The following is a 17,308-nucleotide window of genomic DNA, read 5'->3' as shown; positions in this document are numbered from 1 at the left end:
TGGGTAGGCACAGCTCTGGCCATTGCAGCCATTTGGGGAGTGAACCAGCAGATGGAAGACCTCTTTCTCCGTCTCTCCCTCTCTCTGTAACTCTACCTCTCACAGAAATAAATTTAAACAATTTATAAAATTTGTGATTATGCATCTCACTAAAACTGCACAATTTCTGAGAAAGTCCTTGCTATGCCGTCCGCTCCTGTTGTTTTTAATTCTAAGAGCAAGCTTTTAGATTTTTTTTTCAAATTTTCACCTTTTCATCAGCTGAGTTTTCTAGTGTCAAAAATCATTACTCATTGAAACATTTTGTGAAGATTTGTTTAAAAGCCAAGAAAGCTGTAAGTATTGCACGTTATACAAGTATCTGAATTTTACGTATATAACACACATAGATATCTTTTCATCTGACTCAATCTTCAGTTTAAGATCTGAGCAGAGGACTATAGAGTTTTAATGTAGAATTCTGAGGCAGCACAACAAGAAAACAATCATAAGCGACTCGATCATTTTCCTTTGGCAGGTTTAAAAAGCACACGGAGAAGGGAGAAAGGTGTTGTTACGATAATTATATTTCTTTCATATGTATTAAGGCTGGATTAGGCTGCTGCTATTCAAATAAGAGAGGGTAACAGAAAACATATGCCATAATCCGAGGGTCTCATTTGGTTATTTTCATTTTAAAAGGCATTTATCAGGCTGACAGCTGAATGATACCTTCCTAGCCTTGTCTTCTGATCAGAATTGAGTCAGGAATACCCATCAAAAGGCTGCTGCTGCAGGAGCTGGGTGCTGCACACCCCACCCCACTGGAGCCTCAGCCCTACAGCAGAGGATCAAAACTACTGGACCCAGGAGCAAACACCGCGTTGGTTCTGCCCAAGGGTGTGGGATTTTCCTCCTGGAAAATCCAATCAAAAAGGGTCCTGCAGAGAGAGGGTCACGTTGTGAGAACGCAGCCAACTTTGTGCCCTCCCCAGCGACTGGGGCTCTTGGCAGGAGTTAACCGCTGAGGCCTCCAGCGTCCCCAGAAATCACTGCAGTGACGCCAGGTGGGGCGGGGGCTCTCCCGGGAGGCCTCCCAAAGCGGCGCGAGGCGCGAGGGGCGCAAACACTCCCTCCCACCCCCAGACTGAGCCACCGCGCAAAGCACAGTTATGTCTGCGTTGGCCTGACTCATCCGGTGCGCGATCAGCCCAGTGCCAACGTCCGTGTGGTCATCATACCCAAAGGCACAGGAATCCCAGGGTTAAAGTCTGTGATAAAGGTACAGAAGGTGGTTTCTGCACCCAGGCGGCATCCGGCCCGGATCCCTGGATGCTTCCCACCTGCCTGTTAGTATCTTCGAATCCTCCTAATGGCTAGAACCCCTCCTCCGTGAAGACAATGATAAAGCACACTGCTAGAAACAACCCTTGCTTAACCATTTGGAAGGCCTTTGGGTCTGCTTTAGAGATCAGGGATGAATGTTTAAAACAAAGCAAAAAAATACAAAAATAAAAATACCACCCAGATGATGTGTTTATGCATACACATATATATTATATATTATATAATATATGCATATCAGCTGCCAGTCACCTCTGCCTGTGCTGGGACTTCCGGGGTTCAAACACATTCACCCCTCCCCTCCTGGCCAGCGGACCCCGAATCCTGCGACTTTCTCTCCCCACGCGCAGCCTCGCCAGCGACGCCCGCAACGTCCAAAGCCCCATCGCGGCCGCTCGCGTTCCTTCCTCTTCCTGGACCACCACCCTGGCGTTCACGGACCAGCTCTGCGCCCGTGTAGCAGCGGCCACTCGTCCAGGAAGACCTCTCGTGGGGACCGCGAGCGCCACGCGCGACCCTAAACCCCCAGAGCTGCTCTCCCACCTAGCCAGGTCACATGCAACCAGCAGCCGGGCAGAGCAGGCGCGGCCTCTGGAGCGCAAACACCCACAATGACTCGAGGCCCGCAGCCTCCGTGCAGGAAGAGGCCCCGGCCCAGGCCCGGGGCCGCCCCGCCGCGGCTCGGCCGGCGTCTGGAAGGAAGCATAGGTGTGTGAGCCGGGGCCAGGGAGCGAGCCGCGCCCTCGGGCCGGCGTGGGCAGGACTCCGCGGCCTGCGCAGCCCCGAGGGCCCCGCGTCGCTCTCCCGAGCCAAGGTTCTCAGGAGCGGGCCGCGCAAAAGACGTTAGCGGGAGGAGTTAGCGGCTGTTGGGAGAACGGGTCCACGGAGGCCGCCCCTTCCAAAGCTCTGCGATTGCGGGCCGGGCCGCCATCCTCTGTCCCAGGCCCGGGACGCGTGTGCCAGCCGGCACCTGCCGCCCCAGCACGCCCCGGCAGGGCGGCGCCGGAGGAGCCCGGGGCGGGGGCTGGGGGGCAGGGCGGCCGCCCGTTGGCCCCGCGGGGGTCCTGAACGCCCGGGGGTCGCGGCGTCGCCGCTGGGAGCGTGTCAGGTGAGGGGGTCGCCATGGAGATGCGGCCCGGGGCGCGCACGCTCGCTGCGGTTGGCATGGAAGCGGCCCCGGCGAGGCCCTGGCCGCCGCTGATTGGTGGATTCAACAGACGCGGCTGGGTTGAAAGTAACCAGTGCTGAGCGCTCCGGCCGCCGCGGCTGGGAGCCCGGCGCCCCCGGCTGGAATCCGGCCGCTCCGCGGTCCCCGCCCCGCCCCCTGCGGGTGCACTTGCTAGTTGTGGGAGACTGCTCATAGATAACGCCGAGAGGACCCGGGTCCACTGTGGGTTCCAAGCAGGTTTGGGGGCCTGTGTCTGGAGGGAGGGGGTCCGCAGGGCAGCATCCTCCCAGTTTGTCACTTGGGAAGGTGACGTCCTGGAGTTTTTGTGTGGGTCCAGGGGAGCTGAGCTAGATTAGGACTCTGGGATCTATACGCCCAGCTACGTGGGGCTTGGTATCCAGGCTTGGAGGTTTGTGAGGATGCCATTCCTGTCTGCCCTCATTTGCGTTTTGGAAGAAAGAGATTCAATCACTGTTTTGGTTCAGAGCAGCATTAGGTGGCTTGCACACTAACAACTGGTGCTGATCCCTCGCGTTCGCTCCACCCTCGAAAACACGGGCTGAGGGGGTGGTGACTAATCTGCTTCTCTGTTTCTCCTCCCCTGGTGGGCAGCGGCTTGTGGAGTCGGAGGCCATGCATCGCAGCAGCAGCAGCTCCACAAGCGGAGTGGTCCTGGCTCCCGCGGCCCGAGGTCCTGACACTTGTCAGATGCTCACCAGAGCCCAGCTCGGCCAGGACCCCCCTCAAAGAACAGTGCTGGGGCTACTGACTGACAATGGGCAGTACAGGAGGACCTGCGGCCAGGTAACCACGCCGAGAAGCAGCTGTCTTGGTGGAGGTTGGTTTTCTCTTGGAGTTGTAACTACGAACTCCCCTTGAGTAGTAGGACAACCCTGGAATCAGACTGTAAGGAAGTTGATTTTTTTTTTTTTTTTAAAGATCACCTTGGCTGGTGCTTTATCAGCTAGACATGAAGACTTTTCTTTGTTATTTTTGCAACAGCAAGGAAGTAGGTCTAGGAGCTGTTTGGATTAAGGTTATGCGAAGCGATTTAAGGACTACTAGGCTGAAAGGAAATGAGAATGTCCCCCAAATTAAATACAAAACTGGAGTTCCAGTAGGCCAGAGTGGTGTTCAGACTGATGGCGGCTGTGCCTGAAGCGATCCCGGATCACCTTTGCTGTGCTAGCTCAGGATGCTGTTAGCATCAAGATTGGGTCAGGCTCTCCTAGATTATCTCAAATGATTGCTTTGAGAGCAGACACGGTAGGCACGCAGGAGGTGGACCCTCAGATGTTAGTTGTACTTGCTTAGCAGGGACCTCTCTTCTCATTAAAAACGAATTCAGACATTGAAAAGCAAATGTGCCGTTTGGATTCTTAAAAGTGAATTTTTGAGATAGGAAAAAAGCTTCCCTAAGTCTGCTACTAGACAAACAGCAAGCCTGCCATAGTGTAATTAGTACTGACTGATGGTTGCAAAAGCCAGTGAGGTAGGTAGGCTGGGTGTACATCCCATTTTATAGGTGCGAAAGTTTGATAGGCTTATGCCTTCCACTCCCAGAAAAAGCGATGAGAGAGGCTAGGATAGAAGCTGCTCATCTACTGACCTTCGAGTTATCTGCCTTTTGCAGGGTCCTGATCAGCGTGGGGAAAGTACCCAAAGTGAGCTGTTTAAAGCTTTGGAGAAAATTGAAAGTGGTTTTTACAAACTTCATTTTCTTAGCAATATTTGCTTCTTTCAAGTCTAAGACTTTGTTCTTACAAAGTGCTTACAAATTGTTAGCTGTACCAGTGCCGAGTGCTCTTATTTCAGTTTCACCATCATTAACTTCTTTGGTTGCCTGACTCTACTTCTGTATTTCCCAGCTCCATAATCTTCCTCAAAACCTATGTCCTGCCTATCTTCTATCCTTACTTCTTCAAAACCTCATTCCCTGTGTTCAATTTCAGCTGGTGACTTTGCATCCTATTTTCCTAGAAATATAAAAGCAACCAGATGAGAATTTCCACATGCTACTATGTGCCTTATACCCTGCCATCTCCATCCTGTTCTGACTTCCGTGTTACTGCTCTTGGGAAGTGAACAGTATCCCCCACGTGTGCACTGGGCTCTCATGCCTCTTCAAGTATATCACTCAAACTCTTCTTTCTTCTTGTTTTTTCTTTTTTTTTTAAGATTTTTTAAAAAATTTAATTGAAAGGCAGAGTTACAGAGAGAGAGAGAGAGAGAGAGAGAGATACCTTCCATCTGCTGGTTCATTCCTCAAATGGGTACAGTGGTACAGGGCTGGGCCATTCTGAAGCCAGGAGCAAGGAGCTTATTCCAGGTCTCCTGTGTAGATGGCAGGGGCCCAGTAACTTGGAACATCTTCCAGTGCTTTCCCAGGTGCATTACCAGAGAGCTGGACCAGAAGTAGAGCAGCTGGGACTTGAACTGGTGCCCATATGGGATGCTGGTGTAGCAGGTGGCAGTCTAATCTGTGCCATAGCACTGCCCCCCCAACTTTTCTTTCATCATTTTTCTCTATTGGGTCAAACCCATAAGCAAACTGTCATCCCTTGGTATCTGTGGGGGGTTGGTTTCAGGACTGTGATGACACCAAAAATCTTCAGATGCTTGCTCAAGTTCCTTATGTAAAAATGTAAAAGTCTTTGCATGTAACCTACACATACCCTCCTGAGTACTTTAAATCATCGCTAGATTGCTTACAGTACCTACTAAAATGTAAATCCTATGCAAATCTATTGTTTGGGGGATAATGACCAGAATAAAAGCCTGTACATGTTTGGCACAGGCACAGTATTTTCCCTGGATCATACACAGTTGGTTGATTCCTCAGATGTGGGAGCAGCTGATTCAGAGCCGACTGTATTTGTAGAATGACCTTGAAGGAATTCTTAGTTCTTTCCAATGAGCGGCATTTTGTGTAGTTCTAATTATTTCCTTGTTCCTAGAAACACATCATTCTTACTGTCTAGAGAACACCACTATCTCCAGGTTTTCCAGCTATTTCACTGGCCACTCCGCAGTGTCCTGGTTCTTTAGGTCTCCAATTTTCGAAAGTTATAATGCCCCAAGGCCAGAATCTTGCAATGAGTCCTTTAATAATCTCTTCAAATAGCCTTGCATTAAATACATCTGCATGATATAGTTGATGATGATATAGTTCTCTCCCCAGCCTGGACGTCTGAGTTCACACATTCAGATTCCTGCATCTGCCCTGGCATCATAAAATAGGCACCTCATACTTGTTGGCAAAACCAGACATGAACCCTTTGCTGTACCCTTCCTTCCTTTTCTAAGTCTCATCATGACACATGGAGTGTCTGTGTTTCCTGTTGTTCAGCCCCAAATCCTTTGTCATCTTTAACTCTTTTTCTCTTCCCCTCTCTAATCAAATATGCTGAGAAAATATTGTAGGTCCTACTTTGTAAATGTTTAGAATCCCTTCATTTCTCATCTTGTTCTGTTACCAGGCTGGTGCAAAACTCTGTTGTGTCTCATCTGGAATTTGGAATTTGCAAGTTGCGTAATGTTTATCTTATTCTGATCTTGTTCTCTACCTCTGTACCCGGCCATAACGATCCAAGTGAAACAGAAACCAGAGTACCCCATTCCTCTACCCTCTATTTTTTTTTAAAGATTTATTTATTCATGTGAAAGGCAGAGTTACAAAGAGGCAGAGAGAGAGAGAGAGAGAGAGAGAGAGAGAGAGAGGTCTTCTATCTGCTGGTTCACTCCCCAGATGGTCACAACAGCTGAAGCTGGGCTGGTCTGAAGCTGGGAGCCAGGTACTTCTTCCAGGTCTCCCAGGTGGGTGCAGGGTCCCAAGGACTTGGGTCATCTTCTACTTCTTTCCTAGGCCATAGCAGAGAGCTGGATGGGAAGTGAACAGCTGAGACTTGAACCAGCGCCCATATGGGATGCCAGCACTGCAGGTGGCGGCTTTACCTGCAATGCCACAGCTCCGGCCCCTCTGCCCCCAATAGTACAGTGTCTCTGAATAAAATCCAGGCCTTAAGTGCTCACGGTGTGTTGTGGCCTGTCTTCTCCCTGACCTCCTGTTCTGCCCTGTTCTCTTTCTCATTCTGCTCTGCCTGTTCTCCCTCTATTCATTTTTGTCTTTCCTGTCACCCCAACCTGCCACCCTGGACCTAGAATGTGAATTTTGTGAGGGTAGTTCATTTTGAACAGTTTGTTCACTGTCCAGTTTTGGGCACCTAAACCAGTGTCTGGCACATAGCAGATGATTAATTAATGTTTCTAATGAATGTACATGTATGTCCCAAACTATGTACGTATATAAGCATCTGTGCAGCAAAAATGAAACGTGGCGATAACTTGGAGTCAAGATTAGCTCGTTATGGTAACTCATGACTGTGACCCTTTACAGTCCCTGTGATTTTTTCCCAATACTAGACTTTTTTTCCTACTAGATATAGGCCACATATTCAACTTGCTAAATGGAAGAAAAAGGTAAGAACCATATAATAACTTTGAAGTAGCCTTCAACAGTAAGCACTAGGATTAAGTACTGATAACATGTTAATGTAGTAGATGAAGTTGGCATTTGGATAAATACAACTCAGGTTCATAAAGCTTGTTCAACTGCCCTCACACCACTGAGCGTGGCCACCTTAAGATGGAACAGTGTCTGATGCATGTGCTTGTTCACTGTGTCAGTACCACAGTCGTTCCCTTCCCACTGTTAATATTATAAGAATAAAGAAAAGTGTTGTGGTGTAGTAGGGAAAGCCACTGCCTGTGAATCTGGCATCAATATAGGCGCCGGTTTGCATCCTGGCTGCTCCACTTCTGATCCAGCTTCCTGCTAATGGCCCGGGCAAAGCAGCGGAAGATGGTCCAAGTAGTTGTGCCCCTACCACCCATGTGGGAGAGCTGGATGAAGCTCCTGGCTCCTGGCTTTGGCCTGACTTAGCTCTGGCCATTGCAGTCATCTGGGGAGTAAGTCAGCTGATGAAGGTGTCTCTCTTTCTCTTTCTGTAAGTCTTTCAAACAAATAAATGCGTCTTTAAAAAAAGAAGAAAGAAAAAGGGAGAAGCCATTGAGAAATTTCCCCTCAAATAATTGAATTATGTCATATAAAAATGTCCTATGATTTGTAAGATAATCTAATAGCCTGGGTTTTCCAAATCATCTGTAAATAGCCGAGTATAAAATAGAAAGTTTAAAGGGTTTGCTGACTAAAAGTTAGCTGGGTAAGAAGGGGGACTGTAGGAACCTAGCAACTGTGTGTCAAGAGCTGCACTGAAAAATTATAAAATTCTAGCCGGCGCCGCGGCTCACTAGGCTAATTCTCCGCCTTGCGGCGCCGGCACACCGGGTTCTAGTCCCGGTCGGGGCACCGATCCTGTCCCGGTTGCCCCTCTTCCAGGCCAGCTCTCTGCTGTGGCCCGGGAGTGCAGTGGAGGATGGCCCAAGTCCTTGGGCCCTGCACCCCATGGGAGACCAGGATAAGCACCTGGCTCCTGCCTTTGGATCAGCGCGGTGCGCCGGCCACAGAGCGCCTACCGCGGCCGCCATTGGAGGGTGAACCAAGGGCAAAAGGAAGACCTTTCTCTCTGTCTCTCTCTCACTGTCCACTCTGACTGTCAAAAAAAAAAAAATTATAAAATTCTGTGATGCTATAAGCACAAAAGGTGATTTACAGCCCCTTATCCTAACATGTGGTACCTCTTTCACTTTGGAGGAGAGCTATAACTTGTCTTTTTTCTTTATTTATTGCACTTTAAAAAGTTTTTAAATGTATTTGAGAGGCAGAGACTGAGAAAGAAATTTTCCATCTGCTAGTTTACCTCCCAAATGCCCACAACAGCTGGGGCTGGGCCAGGTTGAAACCTGGAGCTTGGAACTCAATCTGGAGCTCCCATGTATGTGGCAAGAACCCAGATACTTGGGTCGTCACCTGCTGCTACCTGGATGCACATTGGTAAGAAGCTGGAATGAGGAATGGTGCGGGGCCTCAAACCCAGGAACTCTGATGTGGGATGATGGTGGCCCAAGCAGCCTTTTAATTGCTGTGCCATACTCCTACCTTCACTTTCCTCATTGCTATACTCAGGTTCCCTTTGATACATATGTAAAGAAGATGGCAAGTTTTAGGTAGGACTTTTGCCATATATTGAATGTAGACAAAGAAAAGGGAAAAGAGACTTTTGCCACTGTACTTTCTGGAATTAAACTGCCGGAGTAGACATTTCAATTGAAGATTCAGTTGTAACTTCTCCCTAGGCTGCTGGTTTGAGTCACACGGGTTCATATTGTCTGGATGGCCTTCGGGGGTAGCGGCTAACAAAACATTTCACCCTTTTTTAGGGGATCACGGCAATCAAGTGTTTTCCTGGATCAGAAAATGTCGTTCCTCCAGCTGGAAAGAAATTGCCGCCTGAGTGTGGAGACCAAGAGCAAGGCAAGCAAGGATTCGATATCTACATGGAGGAGTCCGAGCAGGGGCAGGGAGACGGCTGTCCCCAGAAGGAGGGGATGGCATTCGAGGAAGTGTATGAAGTTGACACCAGCACACTCAAGTCGGACCTTCATTTCCTGCTGGATTTCAGCACAGGTAATCCTGCTCAGCCAGGCTGACGGTGCCCTGCGTTCCTCACCCACTGAGGTGTTTCCATAATGAAAACGAAAAAGAGGAAACACATGACGTCATGACAGTCTGCACGACTGCCTGCGGAGGGCTGGTGAATGGGATGCGGTTCTCAGTTAAATGACGAGTCTCACAGTGTCGAACCCCTGCAGTGTCCCCCATGCTGGTAGATTCATCTCTCCATTTCCAATCTGAAGATGCGGCAGATCTGGGCACAGATGTGATAAATGTGACTGAGTACGCTGAAGAAATTCATCAGTACCTTAGAGAAGCCGAAGTGAGTTTTCCCAGATTCCCCAGTAATGTCCAGGACCCCAGGCTCTTAATAGTGAGATACATTATAACTCTTGGCCATAACCATTAGGTATGGCACCCTTAGGACTCTAAGAATAGCCATGAAAAATAATAGCTATACTTGTTAAATTCTTTATTCGCTAGAGGATTAAGCTTGTGAAGATAGAGTAAATTGAAAGTATGTAATTGAAAGAATTAAAAGAAAGAAAGGAGGATGGAGTGTTGGAGTGAGTGGGGGAGGGAGGGCAGGGTGGGAAGTATTATGTTCTTAAAGCTGTATACATGAAATACATGAAAATTTGTCCCCTTAGATAAATGAAAGATAATAGTTGTGATGATAATAATTACGTGAACCATTTCTATATGACTCAAAATGTTCATATGTTAAATACATCACTCTTAGGAATAACATATTTCTGCCTATATCTGTCTTCCACCTCAGTTATTTGGTAATCCATTACGTTAAAGAACCATAATTCCATACTTTGTTCCTTGTCATAATAAAGATTTACTTGGCTCTGAATTAGTATCTGCCTAACCATCGCTCATGAGATTTTTTTTAAAAATATCAACTAGGCTGGGGAGCAATCTTTGTGTACTTCAGCTATTAAAATATCAACACTGTTCCCACAAACAGATAAGACACAGGCCCAAAGCGCACTACATGAGGAAGCAGCCAGACATCACAGAAGGCATGCGTACGATTCTGGTGGACTGGCTCGTGGAGGTTGGCGAGGAGTATAAACTTCGAGCAGAGACCCTGTATCTGGCTGTCAACTTCCTGGACAGGTTTCTGTCCAGCATGTCTGTCCTGAGGGGGAAATTACAGCTCGTGGGAACAGCAGCTATTCTCCTGGCCTCGTGAGTGTTCTGTTTAACGTGAATAATGTGGAAGTACCGCCTGTCAAAACACTGGATTTCTCTCCACACATTTCTTGAACAAGAGCAGTGCATGATAATTAAACCTATTCATGCTGCCTTTGATGAAAAAGATCATCATCTTTGCTGGCTTTCCTGAGAAACTGAACCTTATGTACATGTTCACTGCTCTATTCAGCTGTCTGAGATTCATACCACAAGTTGAATATCATGACTGAGGCAGCCGTCAGCTTGAATCCTAAGTCAACTACTTTGTATTCTAGAACAGATTTTGGTTACATACGAGCTGTCTTCATGATCTGGTACATGACCCATCATAACTGTTCATTTGGTTACAGGGGATGAACTGTCCCATCTGGTTCCTGATCCCATCAGCAGCGCATATGGTTGTGTGGGAGAGGAGAGCTGGGTTGTGACTGAGCTGCGTTGAATTGACCTGTTGTCGATTCTCCTTTCTGGGCTTCTGGTCGCTAACATTGTGGTTACTGATAAGTAAAAACTTGCCAAAATTTTCCTACAGAAACTGGAAACAGAAGCAGAAGGAAAGAGTTGCTGACAGTGAAAGAGTGGGGAATCTTTAAAAAGCTAATGGAAAATGGAATTAAGAGATAATGTGTATTTCCCATGAACTTTTTGAAGCCCGTTGTATCTCATTATCTTTCTCTTGGCTTTACAGCATCGCTGGCTAATTCAATGGAGGAAGTTCAATGTGATCTTTGTAGAAATAAAAGGCCTGTAGAAATGTTTATATCATGTATTTCTCATAGCGTTCTCCTCCACAAAACGATTTGAGGTCTGCAGAATGAACACAGATTTTACCTGAGTGTCTGCCATTCAGAATCTTTCAGTTTTGTATCAGAGGCCAAAACGGAAACTTCTCTGCTGGCACTGAGTTCTCTTACTGCTGCTAGAAGTAGATACGGATGTCTTTGTAATGCTCTTGTTCGTGGACTAGAAACTAGCTCCTAACATTTTCCCCTGTACCATTTATAGTAGAATATGCATTCAGAATAAAGTCTGCAAGGCCCATGCTGGTAGCCCAGGAAGAAGATCCAGAGTTCCAAGCTTCATTTCTAAAAGCTCTTGTCCTTTCCCAGGAAATACGAAGAGATATATCCGCCCGAAGTAGACGAGTTTGTCTATATTACCGATGACACGTACACAAAACGACAACTGTTAAGAATGGAACACCTACTCTTGAAGGTCCTGGCTTTTGATCTGACAGTACCAACCACCAACCAGTTTCTCCTGCAATACATGAGGCGTCAGGGAGTGTGCATCAGAACTGAGAACCTGGCCAAGGTATCCCGTAGGACCTCCAGCAATTTCCCACGCCGAGAAGGCTGAAGAGCAGCCAAGCCCAATCATCTTTCAGTTTTCCTCAATTTCTCCCTTTTTTATTTTTATTTCCTTTCCTTTCTTCCTTTCTTATTTTCTCTCTCCCCCTCTCCTCTCCCTTTCCCCCTCCTCTCCCCTCCTCTCTCCTCTCCCCTCCCTTCCCCTCCCCTCCCTTTTCCCTCCCCCCCTCCCCCTCTCCCCTCTTCTCACCTCTCCCCTCCCTTCCCCTTACCTCCACCTCCTCTCCCCCTCCCCCCTCTTCTGCCCCTCCCCCCTCCTCTCTCCCCTTCTCTCCCCTCCATCCCATCCCTTCCCCCCTCCTCTCCCCCTTCCCTCCTCTCCCCTCCCCTCCCCTTCCCTTCCTTCCCCTCCCCTCCCCTTCCTTTCCCTTCCCTTCCCTCTCCTCATTTTGTTGTGTGTCTGGAAAAACTGTTTAGCAAAAGAAGAGGGGTGTTTTAAGAACACAACTTCTGGTTACAAGACATTACTGTTGAATACACATGGCAGGTGCAGGTTGTCTAATCACACAACTATTAAAGAAATTTAAGTTTGGAAACTGAGCAATACCTCTTAGATTTACAGAATGGCAGAAAAATTAATTAACTCGGTTCTAATCTCATTCTAACATATTAAGTATTAAAGCATTATTTGGTCATTTGGAGTTAAAGCTGAAGGCATTAAAGCATTGCTCTGGGCAACTTGGGTTTCAGTCACTATGATCTAGGTTATGGAGTATTTATATCCTGTGTGAAGAGTAATAACGATGTCTGTATAAATTTCCCAATATGCTTCTCCTAATCTGATAGGACTCTATTGGTATCATTTTATAAAGTCTCTGGACTGCATTCATTTGACTGGTAAGATAATGGCTTTAATATAGACATGTTGTTTTCCTTGTGGCTGAAGTTTCCCATTTCAGCTGCCAGACCAGTGCTACTTTATCTGACCAGCATAAACCTACAGTGTTAGCATAAGATAAGTAACCTGTGCCATAGACTATGTGGGTGAGCATATGCTTGTGTGTATTACAATGTAAATGTTGTGTTTATGGATGCCAGGACAGTTAATCCAGTGAATAATTTTGTGTATCTGTTTCTGTGCTCATCGTTAGATGCTGGTTGACAAATTGAGACACAATTTATTACTTCTTTGATTTTTAGGCTTATTTGTGACCTTAGTCAAGTTTGCCCTTAGTCCAGTTCCTAATCCCAATGAGATTTTCTCCCTTGTTCTTAGTATGTCGCAGAACTGAGTCTACTTGAAGCTGACCCATTCTTGAAATACCTTCCTTCACTGATAGCTGCAGCAGCTTATTGCCTGGCAAACTATACTGTGAACAGGCACTTCTGGGTAAGATTCCTTCTGCTCTCATGGGTGAAGTTCAGGGCCTGTCTAAATCTGTTTAATGACTGGCCAGTATAGATCGGGTTGTCCCTCAGGAAAGCAAGTTAGCTGAATCAGGAGCTGGTTGTCCTGACAGCAAAGCGGCAACCTGCTGCGGAGGCCTGCTGTGGCTCTCACTCCACAGCTTTCCTCTGAGAGGAGCGGAGATGGCAGGAAGTCAAGGGATGGGGTCCAGCCTGTCCATTCAAGAGCAACAGATCTGGAAACCTCAGGGCTCACTGTTCACGGTGGAGGCCCTTGCAAATCCATCATTGACCCCTTCAAGCAAGAATTGTTGTCCTTTTCCCTCTATCTAAGAGAAACCTGAGCCTAATTAGGACGGCCTGAAGATTGTTCCTGCGTTTCAAGGCGACAGGGCAGTTAGCGTGCCCTCTTGCTCAAGAAGGTGACAGGATCAGAAAAGGGTCCCTGGGTTTAGTTCCAAAGGCTCATTGTTGTGCTAAAAGAAGTGGGGTAGCTGCCTTTATTTTCTGGAATACTTATTTCTCTTGCTGCATTTTTCAAATTTTCAAATTTTTAATTTTACTTTATTTTACCCAGAAACCTTTTTTTAAGAAACACAAACTTCATACATTTCATAATTACAACTTTAGAAACACGGTGATTCTTCCCACCATACCCTCCCTCCCACCCACTCTTACACCCCTCTTCCTCTCCCTCTCCTATTCTCAATCTTATTTCTTTTAAGATCTATTTTCATTTAACTTTATACACATATGATTAACTCTATGTTAAGCAGAGATCAACAAATAGTATGAAAAAAAAAAAAAACTGTTCCTCAACAGTGGAGACAAGGGCTTTTGAAAGTCATTGCCTCTCAAAGTGTGCATTTCACTTCTATAGATTGCTTTTTAGGTGCTCTATTAGTTACCACAGGTCAAGGAGAACATATGGTGTTTGTCCATCCATGACTGGCTTATTTCACTAAGTATGATGTTTTCAGGTTTGATCCATTTGTTGCAAATGACTGGATTTCATTATTTTTAACCACTGTGCAGTGTTGCATTGTGTACATGTCGTATAATTTCTTTATCTGGTCTTCAGTTGATGGGCATTTTTTGATTCCATAGTTTAGCTATTGTGAAATTATCTGCAATAAACATGGGGTACAGACAACTTTCTTATGCTGATTTCATTTCTCTTGGGTAACTTCCCAGGAGTGGGATGGCTGGATCACATGGTAGGTCCATATTCAGATTTCTGAGGTATCTCCATACTGTCTTCCATAGTGGCTTTATCCGTTTACATTCCTACCAACAGTGGATTGGGGTACCTTTTTCCCCACATCTTCGCCAGCATTTGTTGTTTGTTGATTTCTGGATGAAAGCCATTCTAATGGGGGTGAGGTGAAACCTCATTGTGGTTTTGATTTGCAGTTCCTTGATGGCTAGTAATTCTGAGCATTTTTTCAAGTGTCTGTTGAGCATTTGAATTTCCTCTTTTGAAAATTGCCTCTTTATGTTTAAGTTTGCCCATTTCTTAACTGGGTTGTCTTGTTGTTACTGAGTTTCTTGATCTCTTTGTATATTCTGTTTATTGATCCTTTATCAGTTGCACAGTTTGCAAATAGTTTCTCCCATCTGTCACTTACCTCTTTGCTGAGTGTTTCTTTTGCAGTACAGAAGCTTCTCAATTTGATGTAATTCCACTTGTCAGTTTTGGCTTTGATTGCCAGTGCCTCTAGGATCTTTCAAAGAACTCGTTGCTTATACCAGTGTTTTAGGGTTTCCCCAAAGTTCTCTAATACTTTGATGATGTCGGGTCATGGATTTAGGTCTTTAATCCATGTTGAGTGAGAGGTAGGGGTCTTGCTTCATACTTCTGCATGTGGAGATCCATTTTCCCGGCACCATTTGTTGAAGACATTGTCCTTTCTGCAGGGATTGGCTTTTGCTCCTTTGTCAAAGATAAGTCGGTTGTAGATGCATGGATTGATTTCTGTCATTTCTATTCTTTCCATTGGTCTAGCCATCTGTTTTTGTACCAGTACAGGCTGTTTGGATTAGAACTGCCTTGTAGTATATTTTGATATCTGGTATTGTGATGCTTCTGGCTTTTTTTGTTGTATAACGTTGCTTTAGCCATTCAAGGGTCTCCTGTGTTTCCATATGCATTTCAGCATCATTTTTTCTATATCTGAGATGAATATTTTTGGTACTTTTTTTGGTATTGTGTTGAATCTGTAAATTGCTTTTGCTTGTATGGACATTTTGATGATATTGTTTCTTCCAATACATGAAAGTCTCTTGCTGCATTGTAACTGAGAAGCACTCATATCTTTGCAAATACAAGGGACTTGCATGTGTTCAGGGAAAAATATGTAGGTTGAAAAATGCTTTCATGGGTTTCAAAAGTTTTTTGGACCATATAAACTAACTAATTCCATTCTCTGTGAACTTAATTTTTTAAAAATTTATTTGCAAGACAGAGAGAGCTCCCATCCAGTGGGTTGTTTACTCCCCAAATATCTGCAATGATCCATCTGAGGCGGGGGCAAAAGCCGGACACTTGAGTTCAAAGCATGTCTCTGACCCAGGTGATAGAATACCATGTACTTGAGCCATCACTACTGCCCCCCAGCATCTGCATTAGCTTGAAGCTGGAGTCCAGTGTAGCTGGGTGTTGAACACAGACACTCTGATATGGAATCTGGGCATCCTAACTGGCATCTTAACTGCTAGGCCAAATGGTCACCACTCAGGAACTTTTTGAAGTATCCTCATATGATATCCAGGCAAGCAGTCCTGCTCATAACCAAACAGGGAAAGTGGCCATCCTTCCAATTGAACACTATAAATATGTAATATGAGCAAATTTAGAACTCTGGCTGTTCTTATATTTTATACCTAAAGTCTCTAAAGGAGGTTACAGTTTCTTTTGTGATGAATGTGGATACTTAGTAAGGAATGAATTCCCTTTATTTCACTATTGGTTTGTCTTCAGTTTTCTAACATACTACAAAGTTATATGAAGGATTTTTTCTTTTGTCTTGATTAGCCAGAAACCCTTGCTGCATTTACAGGCTATTCATTAAATGAAATTGTGCCTTGTCTGAGTGAGCTACATAAAGCGTGCCTTGATATACCCCATCGACCTCAGCAAGCAATTAGAGAGAAGTATAAGGCTTCAAAGTAAGTTACTGACATTTTCTTATCTTGGCTCTCTATCTAAAGCTTAATAGGTATAGTAATGTCAGAATTAGAAATAGAATGAATTATGTATCTGGTGCTAATTTGGAAAAGCAAAGTTACATGTTAAATCAAGAAAATCAATTTAGAGAGGCCTACATTTGTGATTTGTTAGAGTGTAGTACTTAACTCTCAGCTTCCTGCCGGTCTGTTAAAATTGATTGATAGCTCTCTCTAGCCCCATTGAGATTTTACAAAACCAATGTCCTCGGCTTGTGCTGACTTTGCTTTGGGTCTCATTTCAGGTATTTGTGTGTGTCTCTCATGGAACCACCTGCAGTTCTTCCTCTACAATAAGATTCAGAACTGAAGCCCTTACAAAATTCAACCTCAGAACTGCTCTTAATTTTCATAAGTTTCTGCTGTTGGGTCAACTAATGTTGCTACAATATAGACAACTTTTAAAAATATAAATGCATTTAGTTCTCTTAGACTGTAGTAGCTTATAATTATAGTTCAACATTTTTTAATGAATAAAAACTTGCATGATGACCACGTGTTAGGCTTACTTACTAATTAGCATGGCTGTTAAACTTTCCTGGAATTTTAGTTGAGTATTCTAAGTCTCATCTCTGTTTCAAGCATTCTTACAAATTGGTCTTACCAGTGTTGCCTGTGCTTAAGATTATGGGTTCCAAGGCATCCAAGTGTTTTCATGTTTGGTAATTGACTACCCTGAAGCATATGTTTTTTAAAGATTTATTTTACTTATTTGAAAGAGTTATAGAGAGAGGTAGAGACAGAGAGATAGAAAGAGAGAGAGATCTTCCCTCTGCTGGTTCACTCCCCAGATGACCACAACTGCCAGAGCTGAGCCAATCTGAAGCCAGGAGCAGGAGCTTCTTCCAGGTCTCTTAGGTGGGTGCAGGGTCCCAAGGACTTGGGGGCCATCCTCTACTGCATTCCCAGGCACATTAGCAGGGAGCTGGATCGGAAGTGGAGCAACTGACACTCAAACCAGCACCCACATGGGATACCATCATTGCAGGTGGAGGCTTAACCTGCTGTGCCACAGCACCAGCCCCTACCCTGAGGCTTTTTCCTTCGTATCTCCTTCCTGTCTGGATAGATCTGCATGGCATGGCAAAGGAAGGA

The 17,308-nt window shown here is 45.5% G+C and overlaps 1 protein-coding gene across 1 annotated transcript; it reads left to right on the top strand.

Moving 5' to 3' along the window:
- The first annotated feature begins 2,658 nt into the window (after nucleotides 1-2,658).
- Nucleotides 2,659-16,637, top strand: CCNA1 (cyclin A1). The gene is made up of 9 exons (XM_062195367.1): nucleotides 2,659-2,713; nucleotides 3,104-3,295; nucleotides 8,831-9,077; nucleotides 9,263-9,387; nucleotides 10,042-10,265; nucleotides 11,381-11,585; nucleotides 12,858-12,971; nucleotides 16,023-16,156; nucleotides 16,459-16,637. The coding sequence occupies exons 2-9, from the start codon at nucleotides 3,125-3,127 to the stop codon at nucleotides 16,508-16,510; spliced, it is 1,272 nt and encodes a 423-aa protein (XP_062051351.1). The 5' UTR covers nucleotides 2,659-2,713; nucleotides 3,104-3,124; the 3' UTR covers nucleotides 16,511-16,637.
- The last annotated feature ends 671 nt before the right edge of the window (nucleotides 16,638-17,308 follow it).

Source organism: Lepus europaeus, chromosome 6, assembly GCF_033115175.1.
Source record: "Lepus europaeus isolate LE1 chromosome 6, mLepTim1.pri, whole genome shotgun sequence".
Lineage (NCBI taxonomy): Eukaryota > Metazoa > Chordata > Mammalia > Lagomorpha > Leporidae > Lepus > Lepus europaeus.
This window is presented reverse-complemented; position numbering and strand designations above follow the sequence as displayed.